Source organism: Pholis gunnellus, assembly GCF_910591455.1.
Source record: "Pholis gunnellus genome assembly, chromosome: 3".
NCBI lineage: Eukaryota > Metazoa > Chordata > Actinopteri > Perciformes > Pholidae > Pholis > Pholis gunnellus.
This window is the reverse complement of record NC_136529.1, coordinates 4,723,121-4,741,675: the sequence shown is the minus strand read 5'-3', so window position 1 is coordinate 4,741,675 and position 18,555 is coordinate 4,723,121. Positions and strand designations below refer to the sequence as shown.

General features: G+C 45.0%; 3 protein-coding genes across 3 annotated transcripts; 2 read left to right on the top strand and 1 right to left on the bottom strand.

Annotated features, from left to right (window-relative positions):
* The first annotated feature begins 356 nt into the window (after window positions 1-356).
* On the top strand, window positions 357-3,858 carry cUnh1orf50 (chromosome Un C1orf50 homolog). Its single transcript, XM_079186526.1, has 5 exons — window positions 357-545; window positions 1,091-1,206; window positions 1,302-1,388; window positions 1,746-1,877; window positions 2,326-3,858. The coding sequence occupies exons 1-5, from the start codon at window positions 497-499 to the stop codon at window positions 2,509-2,511; spliced, it is 570 nt and encodes a 189-aa protein (XP_079042652.1). The 5' UTR covers window positions 357-496; the 3' UTR covers window positions 2,512-3,858.
* Window positions 3,859-3,884: 26 nt separating this feature from the next.
* ap5b1 (adaptor related protein complex 5 subunit beta 1) lies at window positions 3,885-8,309 on the bottom strand. The gene is made up of 3 exons (XM_079186525.1): window positions 8,043-8,309; window positions 6,722-7,519; window positions 3,885-5,811 (listed from the first exon to the last, which is right to left on the bottom strand). Exons 1-3 carry the CDS (start codon window positions 8,178-8,180, stop codon window positions 3,886-3,888), a joined length of 2,862 nt encoding a protein of 953 aa, XP_079042651.1. The 5' UTR covers window positions 8,181-8,309; the 3' UTR covers window position 3,885.
* Window positions 8,310-8,900: 591 nt separating this feature from the next.
* On the top strand, window positions 8,901-16,754 carry nuf2 (UF2 component of NDC80 kinetochore complex). The gene is made up of 13 exons (XM_079156533.1): window positions 8,901-9,088; window positions 10,418-10,492; window positions 10,582-10,658; window positions 10,777-10,838; window positions 10,924-11,021; window positions 11,323-11,396; window positions 12,129-12,222; window positions 12,319-12,381; window positions 12,544-12,681; window positions 12,773-12,913; window positions 15,470-15,645; window positions 16,196-16,331; window positions 16,418-16,754. Exons 1-13 carry the CDS (start codon window positions 8,966-8,968, stop codon window positions 16,523-16,525), a joined length of 1,365 nt encoding a protein of 454 aa, XP_079012659.1. The 5' UTR covers window positions 8,901-8,965; the 3' UTR covers window positions 16,526-16,754.
* The last annotated feature ends 1,801 nt before the right edge of the window (window positions 16,755-18,555 follow it).

The window sequence follows — 18,555 nt, the reverse complement described above, 5'->3', positions numbered from 1 at the left end:
CAGTGTTAAGCTGTTGATGTGACAAATGTATCCCAATAACTGTTACGCGGCGATATCGCGACTTTGCTTATTTGATTTCTCAACAGTGACAAATCTTCCCTTTTTTAAATGTTCTGTAGCGAGACTGGGCTTGTTTTGATACGCCCGAAACCCCATCCAAGTAATAATCACCATATACTATGAAATATACTACAGGATTTGTTTTTATTGGGATTAAATTGGGGATGGAAGCTGCAAGTTGAAAACTTAAATTTATTATAATCAAAAAATATCCGATAATGTTTTTTATTTCATGTATTTTTCACAGGCATAAATTAGGACTACCATTTGGGCAAAATGGGGCGGAGATTTAGGACCCCGTGGAACCTCCGGTATTTCGTATTGCATTTCTGGTCAAATATTAGCTGGTTATAAAACCAGTAGTTGAACCGGGAGGTTATATATGATAAGTATCACCTGAGAGACGTGTTCGTAGTAAAAACTGACAGAAGACAACATGGACAGGACGGTCAGCCTTCCTAACCAGCCCAACCAAACCACCACGGGTAACAGAAACTGAGCGTCTTGCTGTAACGTTAAACCTCATGTCAAACCTTCCCACCGTTCAGCTCGAGCGGTCTCGAAATAGTTGTTACGGAGTCTCACAGAGCTTCACTGTCATTGAGAATGCGGTTATATTTGTTTAGCTTAATTAGCAACAGTTAGCTCATTGCGCGGTAACCTAGGCATTTAATTGAAACTGAATGACGTCAGCTCTATTAGTTGTTTTCTTTATGCTGCATGGTTGCTGAAATACTGTGACGTTACAAGCCTAATGAGGCGGAAGTGCAGTGAAGAGTTTCGGGTCAATGCACATTATTATGACAGTCATGTCATTACATTACTATGCTATTTGATTCATAATTTGTTGTTAAGTAATCGTAGTAGCAGCTGTTGTGATGGTACAGTAGCAGCTACAGTAGTGACATCACTGGCAGTGCTACAGTAATTGTAGTGTCATTATGAACGTTTCTCCTGATGATTCGGTGACATGCATTATATAATAGTGATGTAACCCTACTTGTGTGTGTGTGTGTGTTGTTCTTTATAGTGACTCTGGTCGAGAGCAGCTGCAACCCCAGCGGGGTGGAACTGGTCAGTTCCTATCAGACCACCAGAGTAGGAGACCCCACGGACTTAGTGGCCCTGGCAACACAAGTACAGAGGGTATGAACAACAACAAAAAAACGTCCAAACTTTCCAGTTATACACGGCCATAACTGCTAGTGAGGTACTAATATTTTTTGTTTTTGTTTTTGTAGGGAGATGATTTCACAAAAGCCAACGCTTGCAGCAAACTGACGGTCATTGCTGACCAGATCAGATACTTGCAGGATCAGGCGAGGAAGGTGAGCAGCAAAAACACGAGTGCACACAATGAGTAGGCTGGTGTTATGAATGCGTCGGTAAAATAGAAATGCTGCAGTTGCTTCTTCTTTTAATGCCGCTGTAGCTAGTTTGTGGCTGATCGTGCCAGGATGTGTGAACTGTGGCACATTTTCAAACAATCCAATATGGATTCTTGTGGATTGTGATCCGTTCAGCAAGTTTTCTTCCTGATATTAATGTACATTTTAACAAGAAACCGGACTACAGATGAAGGTGAGATTATAAAATAAATAAATGGAAAACATCCCGCTAGTATTTGATCATGAGACAAGAGACGTGCTTCCGGTCCAGTGCTCTTATCTTTTCTCTCTTTCCAGGTTTTAGAAGACGCTAAAAGAGACGCCGACCTCCACCACGCTGCCTGTAACATTGTGAAAAAAGCAGGCAACATGTATTACCTCTACCAGAGGCCATCTGGACAGAACTACTTCTCCATCATCTCCCCTAAGGTCGGCATTCTACCGATACATACAGCAACCCGACACAGGTTAATAAGCTGCCTTTAATGCATGTCCCACACGTGGACGCAGAGTGTTACGACATGTCAGCACAGAGCCTGTTGCCTCAGCAGCACGTGAATACCCAACCAAAACGTGTGTGCGCGTGCGTATGTTAGATGTATCTGGTGTCCAAAGGTCACGTCACTAAGAGGGGGGCTGATAGTGAGCAGGTGCACAGAGACACAGGCGGGTTAGGTTGGATTTGACCGGTTACAGTTTTGTCTGTGCCTGTTTGATTATGTTCTGTCAATAGACTCTTTATCAGCAAATCATTCAGCTCTTGAACAAAAATATTATATATATTTAGGGTTTAACTGATTTATAGAAGGGGGGGGGGGGGGTCTTTGACTTCTGCACATCTCACCTTTGCCCGCTGTCTTCGTCCTCTCCTCTGAAGGAATGGGGTCCCAGCTGCCCGCACACGTTCGTCGGCGCGTTCAAACTCCAACACGACATGTCCTGGACCCCCGTGGACCAGGTGGAGAAGAGGGACGCCGAGATCGCCATCATGGACAAACTTCTCAGACAGCAGACGTCCCTGCCGCCGTCCACAGAACCCAACTTCAGGGGCCTCTCCGAGTGAAGCACTGCCGGGCGGGAGCGCCTGAAGGACAGGGGTTTTAAACGGACACGGAGCTAACGGCAGTCTTAATGGACAGAAATCCGTACATGGATTGGAATCGCTGATCTCAAAGCAGCTGTTACAGTGTGTTGGTCACTTTCATACATCGACTCAAAGAGAGACGCTACAGGTGAATAGGGCAACATTTGAACTGATGATGTCATCAGTTGATTACTGACATGTGTTGTATTACAAGCTGTCTGAAATTGTATCTTTAAATATGCAAATAGAGCACTATCTAATTAAAAATGTGCTAATTTGCATACTTTTACAGAACAGAAATGTGAACATTGGATAAAGACAGTTTCAAACTTCCTGTTTGAGTCAAAGGTTTTTATGAAGGGACTTTTCTACATCTCTCCTGTATCACTCCATGAATCAGAAAATACTGTCAACAGCCATCAAAAACATTTTTAGTAATAACTGTGTAATTCAGGCTCTGTAGAACCTTCAGAACGTGGAGAGGAAGGGAAGTGTAAAGTTTGGTGTTTGGCTCAGAGTCTGAGAAAAAAAACGCCTTCAAAGATATGTTTGGTAAACTTACATTTTACTATCTGTGAATATGGTTAAACATTGAACTAATAGATATCATGGAACCTCCTCAGTTGATGACTTTCATTAAGATTGATTTTATGACAATGAGACATTATCTGATAACGTTCAGTTCATTTAGGAAAAATCTACAGACGCAAATAAAAACACTTTAATGTGTATTCTGGTGTTTTCTTTCCACGAGCCTGAAAGAAGACGTTATGCAAGCAAAATACCCAAAAGTTCTAAACTGACCTGATGTTTCTGTCACACAGTGCGCAATGTACTACAAGTTTACATTTTTATATACAGTGATTCAGGGTTAGTTTTCTATAAATATAAATACTGAATGGCGCTACGCTGGCAGGCATGTGCATGGACACTAATAAAGAAATAATAAAGATTTGAAACCTCTTAGCCTCTCGTTTATTGGTTATCTGACAAACGCGTCACAAGGATGAGTTTAAATTCAGTGTTAGTCACCAGAACGCTGATGCTCAACCAACATGATAAAAGCATGTCCAGCTCAGTTATTGGTTCTTTTAAATTCATTGTTTACACTTCTCTGCTTTATTAGCATGTTACCACCAACAACTGTAGAACAGCGTGAACCCAACCGCATCTGACTGAACATATTTCACACATTTGATTCATTTTGGTTCAAGACAACTAAAATGCAATAAATTTATTTTGAATCGACTGTCTTCAGCAATTTAATTTCAAGTGCAATTGGAGTTAATAAAGCGTGAACAAAAAGTTAATGATTTTGTTATTTTAAAATGTGCTTTTAAAATAATGTATTTTTTAAAAAGCGAGCGGAGTCTGTTCCTGTGAGGACGTGATCGTCAGGAGATAAGAGTTTAGGTGACGCAGAAGCTGCCAGTTATCGGTGGCAACGTTGAAGTGCACGGGGTCTCCTGGTCGGATCTTCAGCAGCACGTGAGACCGTGGTGGGAGGAAGAACAGCACTTTGAACTCCTCTTCGTCGGTCAGGTCTGATATGAGGTACGGGAGGAAGTGTTTCTCCACCAAGGCGGTGAGAGCCACCTCCTTCAGCTGGCAGCACAACAGGCTGGTGGCACAGTCATCCTGTTCCTCTGCACTCATTTCATCCCACAGACCCTGGAACAGGCCCAGTCTGCTGCCGTGCCCCCAGCCCGGGGGAGCGGGAAGGGGCGCGAAGGCCTGCCGGAAGGCCACGTGGACGTGCGGCAGGACGGTGAACCACGAGAGGCCGTCCTGTGTGGTGAAGACGGCGCTGGCGTGGAGCGTCGTGGGGTAGGGCCGCCTGGGCTTCAGTCTCAGCCGGACCTCGGGCGACGGCCTCCCTCTGAGCAGACACGGGACGCTGATGTCGCCCAGCTCCTCGTAGTGGTCGTCCGTGAGGCTGAAGTGGAGGCGGATGCTGAAGAGCTGATCGAAGTGGGAGTCGCCGTCGATGTGAGTCAGCTGGTAGTTCAGGGTGATTTCTGAGGCGAAGCCGGGGACGTCGAACTGAGCTCTGTATTCTTCCCTCGCCTCTGCCGGGAAAGTCTCATTCTGGTTTAGGTCGCTCACTTCGTCAGTTTGTGTTTCTCCCCGAGGCTCAGAACGGGCCTCTATCAGCCCGAATATCGACTTCTCCGTCTGGTGGATGGTCAGCGCGCTCGCCAAGCCCTCACTCTCTGCCATGATGCAGGACAGCGATTGCTTCTTGACCTGCCGCCCTCCCTCGGCGGAACCCTGCGCCAGAACCCCGGCCAGCTTCTCCCGGGACAGAGTGGTCAGGAGGGAGTAGTAGAGGCGGGCGTGGTCCCGGATGTCCGTGTCGCCGTAGCGGCGGGTGAGATGCTGCAGGACGTCGGCCAGAGGGATGAGCAGCGAGTCCAGGCTGGGGTGGACGAGGAGGCGGCGGCAAACCCCCAGCAGGCCGTTCCCCAGGCGCCAGGCGCCGCCGGCGCACGGAGAGGAGGGAGACGGAGCGGTGACGCTGGACAGGAAGCGGACAGTGCTGTGCTGGGCGATCTCGCCCTCCTCCGCCACGCGGGCCAGAGTCTTGAGGTGCCAGCTCAGGTCCCGCAAGGTGAGACGAGCGGGCGGGGCTTCGGCGATGACCCCCTGGAGGGCCCTCAGGAACCCCACCGCCCAGTCGGACTCGGCGAGCTTGTCCTGGACCCGGTCGGCCAGGTTGATGACGTGCGGGGCCAGGTGGGTGTGGCGGAGGTAGAGCTTGCACAGCTCCTCCGTCAGGCTGCGACAGTAGCGCTCCACGTGGCAGAAGTAGGACAGGAAGAGGAAGGCGGCTCTGAAGAAGGTGACCACGACCTCCCGGCCGCCCCCGTTGGCCACGACGCGCAGCAACACGGCGAGGTGCTGGTAGAGGTAGGCCAGCCCCCTGCTCTCCTCCCCCTCGCCCTCCTCCGCCTCCTCCAGGTAGACCAGAGACAGCAGGTTGAGGCGGGCCAGCCCCGTGGCGCTGTCGTCGAACACGGTGGGCGCCAGGGCCGAGGCCAGCCGCGGGGTCAGCAGCACGGGGAGGGTCTCGTCGCCGTCGCCGTCGCCGCAGCCGATGGGCCGGTTCTCGGGGAAGTGCAGGAGGCAGTCCGTGTAGAAGAGCTTCTCGGGCGCACTCAGCAGCGGGTGCTGGGAGAGCACGACCAGCCGCTGGAGGATGAAAGCTTCGTCCTCGGCGCTGAACAGGCTGTCAGTGAACGCACACTTCAACAGCAGCGTGCTGTGAAGGAGGCACACCTGGAAGGACGGGAACAAAGAGTTACTGTGGAGGTCAACCTGAAGCTGCTTATGTGGAGACTTTCTATTGGATAATTTAAAAAACATATATATATAGAAATAAATAGATAGATAGATAGAAAAAAATGTGATAATCATGATGAAATTATATTTAGCATGATCTAGTATATTCTAACTCCAGGCAAGAAAGCAAATGAGCGTAAACCTAAATTATTCTAGTTATAATCCTTTTTTCAAGTATTTACATTCTGTGTAGCAGTTTTTTTTACTGGCGGGGTCCGCCTTTCCCCCGCAGTATTCAGATTATATTCATACGTATATACGTATATCCCAGCATTAGTATTTATAACCTCATTAACAGACCCCGTCCTGCTTACTGTCCTACAGCAACGTGCTTCAAATTAAAAGCCTTCAACTGGCAAAACGAAAGGTGGCTTTTATTGTGAAGCAACCACAGGGACATTGTCTTTTATAAATTAGACAGACAATACACCATTTTAGCAGACAATATGAATCCGTTAATGTTTTTGTTTTTTAAATTGTAGCTGACAAGGGCAGTTCACCCAAATGGCTAAAAAATACTGTATTTTGTAAGACAACAACAACACTTAAGTTAACAGTAAAGAAATCACCAGCAATGTGTCTTGGTTTGTCTCGGGCGATGTCATGGTTACTTCGGATAATCCACAGAGCTCACTGTGGACAGTTTTCAGTGGAACTACTTTCTACTGAAGAAATAGTCCCTCTGAGAACTGTTGACAGTGTGTGCTGTGGATTATCTGGAGTAACCACTAATTCCACTCACCTTCATTGCAGTAGATAGGAGAAGGAAATCTAAATACTACCTGAAAAACAGCTCGTAAACATCAACAGGTGAGTGAAACACTAGTTCAGTCCATTTGACACAAACCTCGCTCGTGCCCAGCAGTCGCAGCAGCTGAGCTCTGAATACGGCCGGAGGGACACCAGGCACCATGGCAACCACCTCTGTCAGTCTGTGCAGCAGTGCAGCCTGGCACAGAGGAGTGAGGAGGTAGGACTCCTCCAGGAGGGAGGACAGGACCGAACGCAGCTCCTTACAGTCGGGCCCGGTCTGGAGGGTCGGCACGGTGCCCATGGGTCCCAGGACAAGAGACGACAGTATGGCTGAGGAGTCTTTGTCGCTCATCGGGCCCGAGTCCAGCTCTGCCTCCCATGCCACCGATGTGTGTCCTCCCAGGAGAGCCTTGAGGTGCTCAGCACCAGCTCCCGCATCCTGGGTGAGCCGATACACGGCGTTCCTCAACACCAGAGCGTGGAGTCCCGCGTAGGCCTGGTGGAGCCGGGAGGTCTCTCGCTGCCGGAGCCCACCCAAGAGCTCCAGGCGCTGGGACAGAAGGCCCGGAGAGCAGGCCTCCAGCTCCCGCAGGCAGTCGCAAGCTGTGGCCCGGAGAGAGCGAAGAGCGCCGTCCCCGTGCAGGTCCCCGGTGTCCTGGGCCATCTGAAGGAGCAGGTCCAGGAAGTCCTGGGACGCACGGGAGCGGAGGCTCACGCAGGAGGTGCAGACCAGCACGGTGGTGAGGGCCAGGAGGAGGTGACAGCGGAACTGGACGGACTTGGGAGGACACTGGTCCAACACCGACATGAGCTCCAGGGCCGTCTCCTCGCCCACAGAGCCCGAGGGACACAGCAGGGTCGGGTGCTCACACAGCGGGGAACACAGGAGCACCTGAGGATGGATGAAATGTAAGAATTATGGATTACAGTAAGCATACAACAGGAAAAATAAAAACACCACAGACAACACAGGTAATTAGTGTTCACGTGTCACAGCTGTCAAGTACTCACTTTATATTAGTCATTAAAAAAAAAAGAAAAAACAATGAAAACGCCCAAATCTACAAATTATTTAGGTTGTCCGACCAAACCGTCCAAAAAGATTCTGTTTATGAACATAGAGTATAAAGAAAACCATATATATATATACATATACATAATGGTTTTCTTATATGGTTTGAGAAGCTGGAACCAGTGGGGTTTTAGCATTTTTTGCTCAAAGAATGACATCGTTTCTCATTGTGTTGAGACTGGACACATGCCAAACTCCGTTTAAAAATGTATCGATGAAGTGTTGGCTGCTGCACACACACGTCGTATAATATGAGCTCTGCTCGTGACTCTCACGGCGACAACACAGTTATGAAGCACGGGGGTTTAACTTCGTGTACATTTCACTTTATATTGTTTGTTACCTTGACACTGTAACTGGCTCTGTCATCTCGGAGCTCGTGGAGCAGCTCTGCGAGGAAAGCCTCGGCTGTCGTCCCGGAGAGGAAGCGAGACGGACTGTGGGAGAAAGCAGAGATCCTCTCGGCCCAGTTCGCCGCCATTATTCGCTCAAATCCCAAACGTTTGCGACCTACAAACTATCCGGTCAATAACTCTTTCCAAAGTCATTGCACACAGAAAGCTTTGACTTTAAAAATGTGACACCTCAGCATCCAGGAGCACAGCAGTGAGTTCCGTGTTTTGTCACGTGCAAATGTAACAATCGCGGTGTCACATCAGCGCCCCCTGCTGGTTCGGAGTGTCGACCAGGAGGATGAAATACAACCTGTAGAGCAGCTAACAGAAGTTAAAAAAACTTTGTATATTCCAACATTTTCTTGATAGCGATTTTGTTATTACCCGCTGCAAAACTATAATATATTAATACAAAAAGGTTTCAAATAACTAAATAATGATATCCCTCTAGTATTAAGACAATAGATTATACTTGTACCATTGCATTTGTTTATTTGCATAACTGTAAAATAGCTGCTGTTTTATATTTTTGGCTTTATACTACGTATTATTGTGCACTTCTTAAATGTGTTCATAAATCATAACGGAATGTGCTGAGTAAGACATCCACACATTACACATTTCAAGTCAACAGCATGAAGTTAAAGTTAAGGTGGGGACAGTTCGAGAGTTGTACACGGGTAGTGCAGCAGAGGGCGCTGGTGAGTCATGTATCATCTCCCTCGTAACAGAAGAAGTATGAACTGACCAATCATATTCGCCGTGTATAAATCAACAAGGAAGTAGTTTTTAAGGCGCCAATTTTGTGTCGCCGCTGAAAAGTTCCTCTGTGGATTTTTTTCTGTGTTTAGCTCTCACTAAAACCGCCACAATGTCTGAAAACACTTTCCCTGTCTATTCTGCGGAGGCGATTGTGAATTTTTACCGAACCGAAGTTCTCACGGGTCAAGAGGCGAAACACTTAACGAAGAGCGACCTGACTCCAGCTCCAAAGGTAACGTTCACGTCCGCTCACCGCCGCTAAGGTCTGTGAGAACAGAAGAGAACCGTCTGATAACAGCGACGTAAGGAGCAGCTGTGGGTGGTTCGTGAGAAAGTAGCTAAAGTCGCGTTATATAACGGACTCAGATAGGTATTATAACGCAAATGGTGCAAGAAACTGAACTTTTTTAAATATGAGCATCACACCACAACATTGTAGCTCTACAGTATGTTCATCATTGTTGTAAATTGTAAAGTTAGATGACCATTACCTGTTACCTGTGCATTTACACTGTAAGTTATGAAAGCATGACACAGTAAACCCCAATCACTATAGTACCAAGGACGGTGACGGTAAACAAAAGAGAACTATTGAAGTTCAGTGATTGTAATGATGCATTTATTTAACATCTCTGCTCTGTGTCATTTCATGTTTGGCGCTTTGTATGAACAAGCAGCATCATTTTTGTTCTGCAAGCTAGTTCAGCCATTCATATTACAAGTTCTCATATTGAAAGTGTTGTGAAAATTGAGCCAAAGCAGTCTGTAGACACGTCATACAACATATATATTTATATAAATATGAGCTGCTCAGCAAGAAAATCACGGTCCGGGTTTGTACCAAGAAGCCCAGATGTGGAAGATATCCACTGGATCTGACACACATCTGCATCTGCCGATCAGTCAGAACAGATGATTCATGATTTTGAATTACTGCTTTTCTTCCCATATGAAAGTATAATAACATGTGAAGATTATTTTCATCATTGATTAATCTGATCATTATTTTCTTGATGAGTCGGAGCACTCTTGTCTATAATGTGTCTGAAAGTTGTTAAAGTTGCCAGCTGTGATTTCCCAATAAATCCGCTTCTGGTTTTATACGATCCACGATCCCAAACCCCCAAATATTCAGTTTACAATCAGATATGACAAGGCATCACACTTCAGAAACTTTAATCTGCAAACGTTTGAAAACAATGAATCTAGAGAAATAATACTTAAGAATTATAATTATTTAAAAACCTAAACTCAGATTGCTGCTTTTGAACAAAACGAGTGGATTTTGTCCCCAATCTCTTACACAGGGATCTCATACCAAGGGATCACTACACAGTGTGAACAGAGGTTACAACAACCATCAACTCTTTCTATGCACACGTGGGAGGAAAACATCTATCCTGTCATGATGTTCCAACTTACCCCAAAATCTTGTGGGAACCAGCTGCAAACATTCAGCCCGTTTAGACTTGGGTGACTAAGAAGTGGACCAGATATGGGCCCTGTATGGGGGATGTTTCCACCATCTTTGGTTAACGTGGCGCTCGCTTCTCTCTTCCAGCCGGAGGCGGTCCAGACGCTCTACATGAGGGTGTTGCATCTCCTGTATCGCTTCAGACCCGAGTGTCACTCCATGGTGAGTACCGGGGTCACACTGAGCCGTCTGATGAACGCAATCTTTTCTTTACGTGTTTAAGAGCTTGATTTTCTTTCTTTTTTCCACAGGTTCCACTTCTGGAGAACATTCAGAACCCGGTATATCATGAGGGGGCCACTGCTATCACCAGTGTCTACATACGCATGTGAGTGTTCTAACTTCCTCTCCTTACATACATACATATATATATATATATATATACTTGGAAGGCTGCAGCTCTGAGTTGTGGTTTCATTGTGTGGCTGTGTGCGATCCTTTCACAGGCAGCAGTTTCTGCCGATGTGCTTGGTGTACGATTTTTCACTGAACGACCTTCTAGCTCCAAGTAAGTACATGTTGTTTTCTTCAGGTTCATCCGTCCACAGTCTCCTCCTGAAAGCACATCACTGGTGTTGTTCTCCCTCTTCTAGAGAAACAGAAGACTCTGACTATTCTGAGCGCCATCATGAACTTCCTTCACTTCAGGAAGCAGAGGATGGACATGATCTTCGAGAAGCAGGCCAAGTTTGTATGTGATGTCGGTCCACGCAGGTGTAGTGATGGGGGGGGGGGGGGGGGTTAGCGGTGGAGGCTACAGCCTAGAGTGGTCTTGTGTCCCATGGGTCAACAGTTAACATGCTAGGAGGGTAAGGAAAACGATCTGTGCAGCATTGAATATGCCCTCAATATTAACATGACCCTACACGACCCACTGGAGCTCCAAGATCTCAGAGCATATTCAAGATGAGTTTCTGTGGACGACACGGTTACAAACCTGATGCTGGTCTCAGTGTGTGTGTGTGTGTAACAGCTCCTCTCCCTGTTGTCAGAGGGCAGACATGGACCGGCTGCAGGCTTACACCAAAGGCATCAAAGAAGCAGAGAAGAAGATCGAGACGCTCACGTAAGTAGACATGAGAGACCAGCTGTCGTTTGGTGTATTTCTGCTTCCAGCTTCTTTAATATGATGTTTGCTGTTTTTGTTGCTGTTTTACATCTTTTTAAAATGTAATATTTCTGAAACGAGCACATTTGAAGACTCCACCCTGGGCTCTGTGAGCGTTTAATCTACAGGTTATAGACCAAAGATTCATTTCTTAAAGGGACAGTTCACCCCACTTCACCACTGTTTTCTTTCTCTGAGATGTTCACATCGATCCTCGGTGGAGCTGCAGTGTAACTAGCTCTGTTGTGCTCGCTGAGCTAGCAGTATCGGTTAGCTTCCTCCTGCGCGGTGATATGGTTGGCGGGTGCAGTTCGATTGAAAGAAAGTAGTTCCTACATGAAATCTGTGGGTTCTCTTGAGTAACCGGAGTCATCATTTCTGTTGAGTTTTTCAAATGTAAGCCCAGTGTCATATAGTCCTGTTATACTTACCACTAGGCAACTCACACCAAAACCATCTAGACTGATAAACAGAACTACAGCTAAGAGGAAAAATATAGTATTTTTAATTTTGGGGTGAACCGTCGCTTTAATTGAGCGGTCAGATGAACTGACTGATTTTATTTCTTTATTTGCAAAATAATGGAATGATCTATTTGGTGAACATTTTAAAACAAATGTCATGTCAAGCTAATAACTTTATGAATAATGATGTAATTATTCATGAAGTAATAATCTCATCCTCGTTCAGGACCATCCCACCAGAGCAGCAGGCCGAGGCCGACGAGCTGGCAGCCGCTCTCTCTGAGCTGCAGGCCACCAACGTCCACGAATACCAGGAAGTGGTAGGTGGTGATGATGCTCAGTCACATGATAAGACGTGATGTGTGTGTGTGTGTGTGTGTGTGCGTGCTCTCAAGTGAAACTAAATCTCCTTTCAGGATGCAAAAAACGAAAGCATCGCAGAGTGGAAAGCCAAAATTGCGGAGAAGACTCAGAAACTGGTACGTGACCGTTTGATACGGACCATATACGTCCTCTGTGAACATGAGCATGTGGTACTTTGGTCTGACGTCCCAGAACCAGCCCAGAAAGATCGCTCAGAGCCCCAGTAAGAGTTGAGGGAGTGGTTTTAAAAGAGCTGTTTACTGTTTGGTGTGCCTCAGACCCAGGTGAAGGTGGACGTCTGCAACCTGAAGGAGGACATCGTCAAACTCACGTCTCAGATCGTGGAGTCTCCAGAGGAGCTGAAGACTCAGATGGAGAAGATGAGGGAGAACGTCAAGAACATCAAGAACGCCACCGTGAGTAGACGAAGAAAGAAAACAAAAAACGGGGTCGTCTCCTAAAGTCTGCCGTTGTTTTGAAACGCAGATTTCCTGTCTTTGATTTCAGAAAGGGACGGACGTGGAGATGGTGGAGATGCAGAACATGGTGCAGAATGTGACTCACACTGAGGCCGAGATCCAGCAGATGTTCAACCTGCTGCAGGACCTGGAGAGCAGCATGAACAACACCAAGCAGAGAGCGGAGGAGGTACGAGCAGAGCCCATCCACACCCACTTCACTGGAGCAGGAAATATCCAACATGAACACAAACCTTCTGAACATACAATTCAAATAGACTCGTTGCTCGTAGTGAAGGAAGCGATAGCAGACGGGTTACCTTTGTGGCAGAGAGTGATGAGGAATACTACTGCATAGAGTGTGCCAAGTTTAATGTAAATACAGCTAATTATTCTGTTTCCTTCCTGTTCCAATGGCCCAGTGTTAGTCCATGACCTGGTGTTTGACAACCTGCCTTAACCTCTTCCACTCCCCCCCCCATTTTGGAGCAACAACGCCTAAAATGACATACCCAAATTAAATTGCCTGTATCTTCTGAACCACTTTGACTATATGCATAAATGAGGTCTGTCTTGAAAGAAAACCCCCTAAGGTACCTCGTGAAAGTGTCTGTAGACCTGTAGGTCATACAGAAACAGAGCAGTGGGCCTTAGAAGTCAGTAAAAATTAAGATTTGTGTCCGCCTAAAATAAGAAAGTAGCTTTCAGTATAAATAACTGCCTTTGGCTGAATCTGTACCAGTAGAGGGCAGCATAGGACTGTAACTACACTATCAGTAAACACCTGCCACACATTTGAAAAAGATTGGACAAAGTATGAGCATTTTACAATGTTCCTTTCCATAAAGACATCCAGGCGGAGCTCTAAAGGATATTTGGAGATCCAAATGGACACATAATAACCAAATGATATTCTGACACACTAAAGGTGTTTTTTCCTTTACAATTTGCTATTATATTATTTCCCTTTTACTTTTAGCCATAGCAAATTGCAAAAACTAAGTATATATGGTGGAAGACGTGGTCTGTAAATAGCAGACTTGCTGTGCGTGATAGCCACGACCGAGCGCACGGCCGAGTATGCGGGCAGCTCCGTTACGCGAGACTGTTTACTCCCCCAGGAAAGCTCAATGTGCACATGCAATACATCGTTAGAAAGCCTGAAGTCTCCTCTAGACGAAGGGCTTGACAAGCCTAAACGTATCGCTAGCTGTTACTCATGAAATGCAGTCAAACAAAAACGGAGCAAATCCACGTTTTCAGGGCAGGTGAAGATAGCTCGGTCTCCTGGCTTCAATACATTACTGTCAGTGAACAAACAATGCTGAGCCAGATGCTAACATAGTGCAGTGTTGAAAACCGCCGTCATTATGATCGCCAAAGTCATTTTTAGACACAGACGCACCATAATGAAGCATCAGAAAAGAGCCGAAAATAAAAAGTGAAAAATTATGACCGCGTTGGCTGACTGCTTATATCAATAATATGCTCGGTTTGTCCTATTTATACCACTGTTTTATACCAGCCGCTAGCTCCATGGTAGCATCCGCTAGCACATTTACTCGTAAAATCGGGTCTGTACTGTATCTTTCGCCGTCGAAATGCTGCAAGACCCGACTTGCAGCGGTCATGGCAACTTTGGACAGTGTGTGTTTGGGCTCCTTTTGTGAAAAATCTGTGAGGAATAAAAGAAAACCGATGCTTTCTTCGCAAAAACGAGAATGTTTTGAATCCAGGGATACCGAATACAGCCATGTTTTGTGACGTAATTTTCGTAAGCAAGCCGTAAGAACGGAAAGGGAGGGGATCACCGACGCCGGCGTCCTCGCGGAGTTGAAGAGGGAGAGTTTGGATTTTTGAAGTGGGTTTATATGAAGTATTTATTATTCATAGGGTACTTATCTGGGGTCTGAAAAGTGAAGCTGATGCGGAAGTGTCTTAAAGCTGCATTCTCTCTAATGTCCAGCAGGAGGCGACTCCTCTGGTTGTATAGAAGTCTATGAGAAAATGACTCTACTTCTCTCTTGATTTATTACCTCAGTAAACATTGTAAACATGAGTTTATGGTCTCAATCTCTAGTTTCAAGTCTTCTTCAATACAGCATGATGTTCATTTAGTAAATGATGGTCCATTTAGAGTCAAATAGACCATAAAGCAGGGGATGCTTTAGGGCGGGGCTTACTGTGATTGACAGGTCGCTACCACGGCGTTGTCCACGTCATGCGAGTCAGGACGTTAACCCTTTCAATGTGTGTTTTCAGTTCACCAAAGTTAACTATAACACTTTGTTTGCCTAAAAATGTCTTATTCAGCATTCTGCTTGTACTTCACCCTCTAGTGTCACTTCCTGTTGCAAAAAAACAAGATGGCGGCTAAATTGGCGAACTAGAGGCTTGAAAGCGGCTATATTTAGGATATTTCCCTGCCCTGCCGTCAGACAGCTCTTTCTGGGAGGGGAACTGAAACGCTTATGTTCATCTAAGCTCTCTTCAAAGCCCCCTCATGTTAGCAGTACGTGCTGGTAGATCTTCCTTTACAGCTCATCATTGTGCAACTCTGCATCAGCATAGTTTCTCTGTGTGTGTGTGTGTGTGTGTGTGTGTGTGTGTGTGTGTGTGTGTGTGTGTGTGTGTGTGTGTGTGTGTGTGTGTGTGTGTGTGTGTGTGTGTGTGTGTGTGTGTGTGTGTGTGTGTGTGTGTGTGTGTGTGTGTGTGTGTGTGTGTGTGTGTGTGTGTGTGTGTGCAGCACCAGGAGCTGACGGCTCAGTATGAGAAGAAGCAGAAGGAGCTGAGGAACCTGTGTGTGGAGGAAGGCCAGCTGAGGAGAGCGCTGGCCATGAAGCTGGACAAAGAGTCCAAACAGAACATCCGCAGGCAGAAGAAGAGAGAGATGAAGGAGCAGCATGTTCAGGACGTCATGGGGTTTGTTCACAGCGGCATGGACGTACCAGCGGTGTAACGAGCCGCTGTTTATCTCAGTTTAACCGTCACAGTGTCAAATACTGTTTCACTGACCTTTACCTTATGTTCAGTAGAAATATGATAATGATTCGGCAAATTTAAATAACAAAGTTTCCATGATGGGTTCAAATGTAATCTTGTAAAATGTAGCTTTGGTGAGGAACTTTTAGAACTTTATAGATTATAATACATCATTAAAACTACTAATGAGAAGACTTTTTGAATTCATAGAAATACAATCCTTTATTTCCTTTTTAAATATGTTTTTAAAGCTAAAATGCAAAAGTTAAAGGATTTAGACCGTGTGGACCAGCTGCTAGACCCAAACAAAGCATCTGCCGTTATGGATCATCACTGATCGGGATCTCTAAAAGCTCTCTTCTTTTATTTTGCTCCTGAGTTTTATGATCCGTTGCTCCTCTGGAATTCAAATAGCCGTCAATATGATAAATATAATTGAACAATCCTGTTTCTGAAAGCTTTGAATAACCAACACTGTACGGTTCTCCAGGCAGTGCAACCAGATCCACCAGAAGCGCGAGGAGATGGCCGACAGGATCCAGGAGATCTCCAGAGAGACGCAGCAGCTGAAGGCCAAGATCCAGAGCCTGAGGGACGTGTGCAGCAAGGAGACGGCCAAAGCTCAGGTGCGTGCTCCTCCGACGCGTCTTCGGGGTCCGTTCTGTTTCCCTGGCGGCTCTCAGACTAACGCGCCGGTCCTCTCTGTGTCCAGGCTCTGTTCGACACGCTGTCGGCCTCGATGGACGAGCTGCACCGGAGGATCGGGACGCACATCGTGGACCTGAAACAAGACGTCACCAAGATGTCTGCTAACTTCTGAACAGCTTCATCGTTCCGTTACTTCTCTGTGTTTTAACTCTTCTAACCTTGTGTTGCCTGTTTCACCGTTACTATTTAAAATGTTTCAAATGTTTTATATACCAATTAATAAATCTGATCAGACCGAAAGGAGCTAAATCTACTGTCGTTATATTCAGGAAGGAATGTTAACATTGTTGCACCGGTGAGGCCCAGAGATCCTAAATCATTAGTTTAATAATACTATGTAATATGATAGTCCTAACACCATGAAGTACTATTCAATTATAAAGATGGTCATCGTTTAATCTGCAGGAAAAATATGTTGAGCCGGTTCAAAAGATGAAGCGCCTTTAAACGCAGTGTGTCTCTTTCTGCAGCCAGGAGTTCAAACGGGGAATCACAGGTTCAGCTTTTTAACCGCTCATTGTTTTTCTGTTTTAATTTTGTTCTTTTTAAAAATCCATATATTTGGCTCTCCTTCATGTCACCAGAAGTCACCATTAGATAATGCCTCATTTGCATATTTAATCAACATTTTAATACAGAAAATATCATCTTAATGTAAGTAATGAACTGGGGAAGTTTCATGGTGATCTTAGTTATTTACTGCATTCACCTGTAGTGTCTTCAAAATAATTACTAATTGTAATTTACTAAACATCTCTTTAAAGGCTGTTTTCTCTAAAGGAGTTGTTTCTCAGACTGATCCAGAAATCTCCACTTCAGCAGCTCTCACATCCAGTAAACTTACACTTTCATTCCTCTCCATGTCTGCGGGTTTGTTCACACATCATTCAGAGACTCTTTTATAAAACATTTCAGTACTAAAAACATGGAGAAAATGATTTAGTTATGGCTGTTGACAGTATTTATGGAGTGTTGAAAACGTATCTAAAATCCTCTCTTTAAAAACCTTTTGACTGTGTGTCAACAAAAGCAAACAAGAATTTTTTTTAACCTGGCTTTATTCGTTCATATTTTCTATTGTGGAAATTATGCAAATGAGCACATATTTAATAAGTTAATATTGCATATTTATACATCATTTCAGATAACTTGGAATGGAAGCAAACGGTTGCATACAATACTGGGCAAATGTCTTCAATGATTGTTATCATGAAGTGCTTTCAAGAGTATCTTGTTTATGAATCAAACACTTTAACGCAAGAATATATAAGTCAACCTGCACAACTGCCCAGAAGTGCTATGAATGTACAAGCTCGATTTCCATCAACCTGCTGTGATGCTAAACACAAAGGGTTTGTTACATAGAGTTTAACTCTTACTATACTCATACCGAGGGCTTTTATATATTGAAATTAAACAGTTAAAAAAAAGATTGAACACTTACTGGCCATGTTTTTTAGGTACATCTGTGTGACACCATCATGTCAACATGGAGCCGAATCTCTAAGAAATGAAGTCTGGCTGTGGATAAAGGGGATCCAACTTAGTAATGTATATGTCATTATCACTCAACCTATCAAAAATAATAACACCTAATATATATATATGCATTCAGTTCAGCAGCAGTCTGGATTATCAATCAGCTGTCAGATAATAGTATGTCAGTGTGTTTCAATACATATCTGTGATTCCACTATCATGTAAGGGGATGTCGCTCAGTGGTAGAGCGTGTGCTTCGCATGTACAAGGTCCTGGGTTCAATCCCCAGTATCTCCAAAATTATTTGATGAAATTCACACCTAGTTAAACCCTTGGATGAAGAGGATGTAGCTCAGTGGTAGGAAGGCCCTGAGTTAAACCCCCAATGTATTAGACATGCCTCTTTTAATGCTAAGACAAAGGGATTAATAATACACGGTCAGTAATCTCGTTAACGCTATATCTATACAGAGTCACCTGAACATACACCTATCAATAATAGATCAATAGATGTATATATATACACACACTATAAATGTATATATATATATATAGTATAAATATATATATAATCCTGTTGAGCAAATTGTATATAAATATATATACAATCCCATCGTCTGTTGATTTTAGGCGATGGGAGCAGCAAGAGGGGGCGGGGCGGGA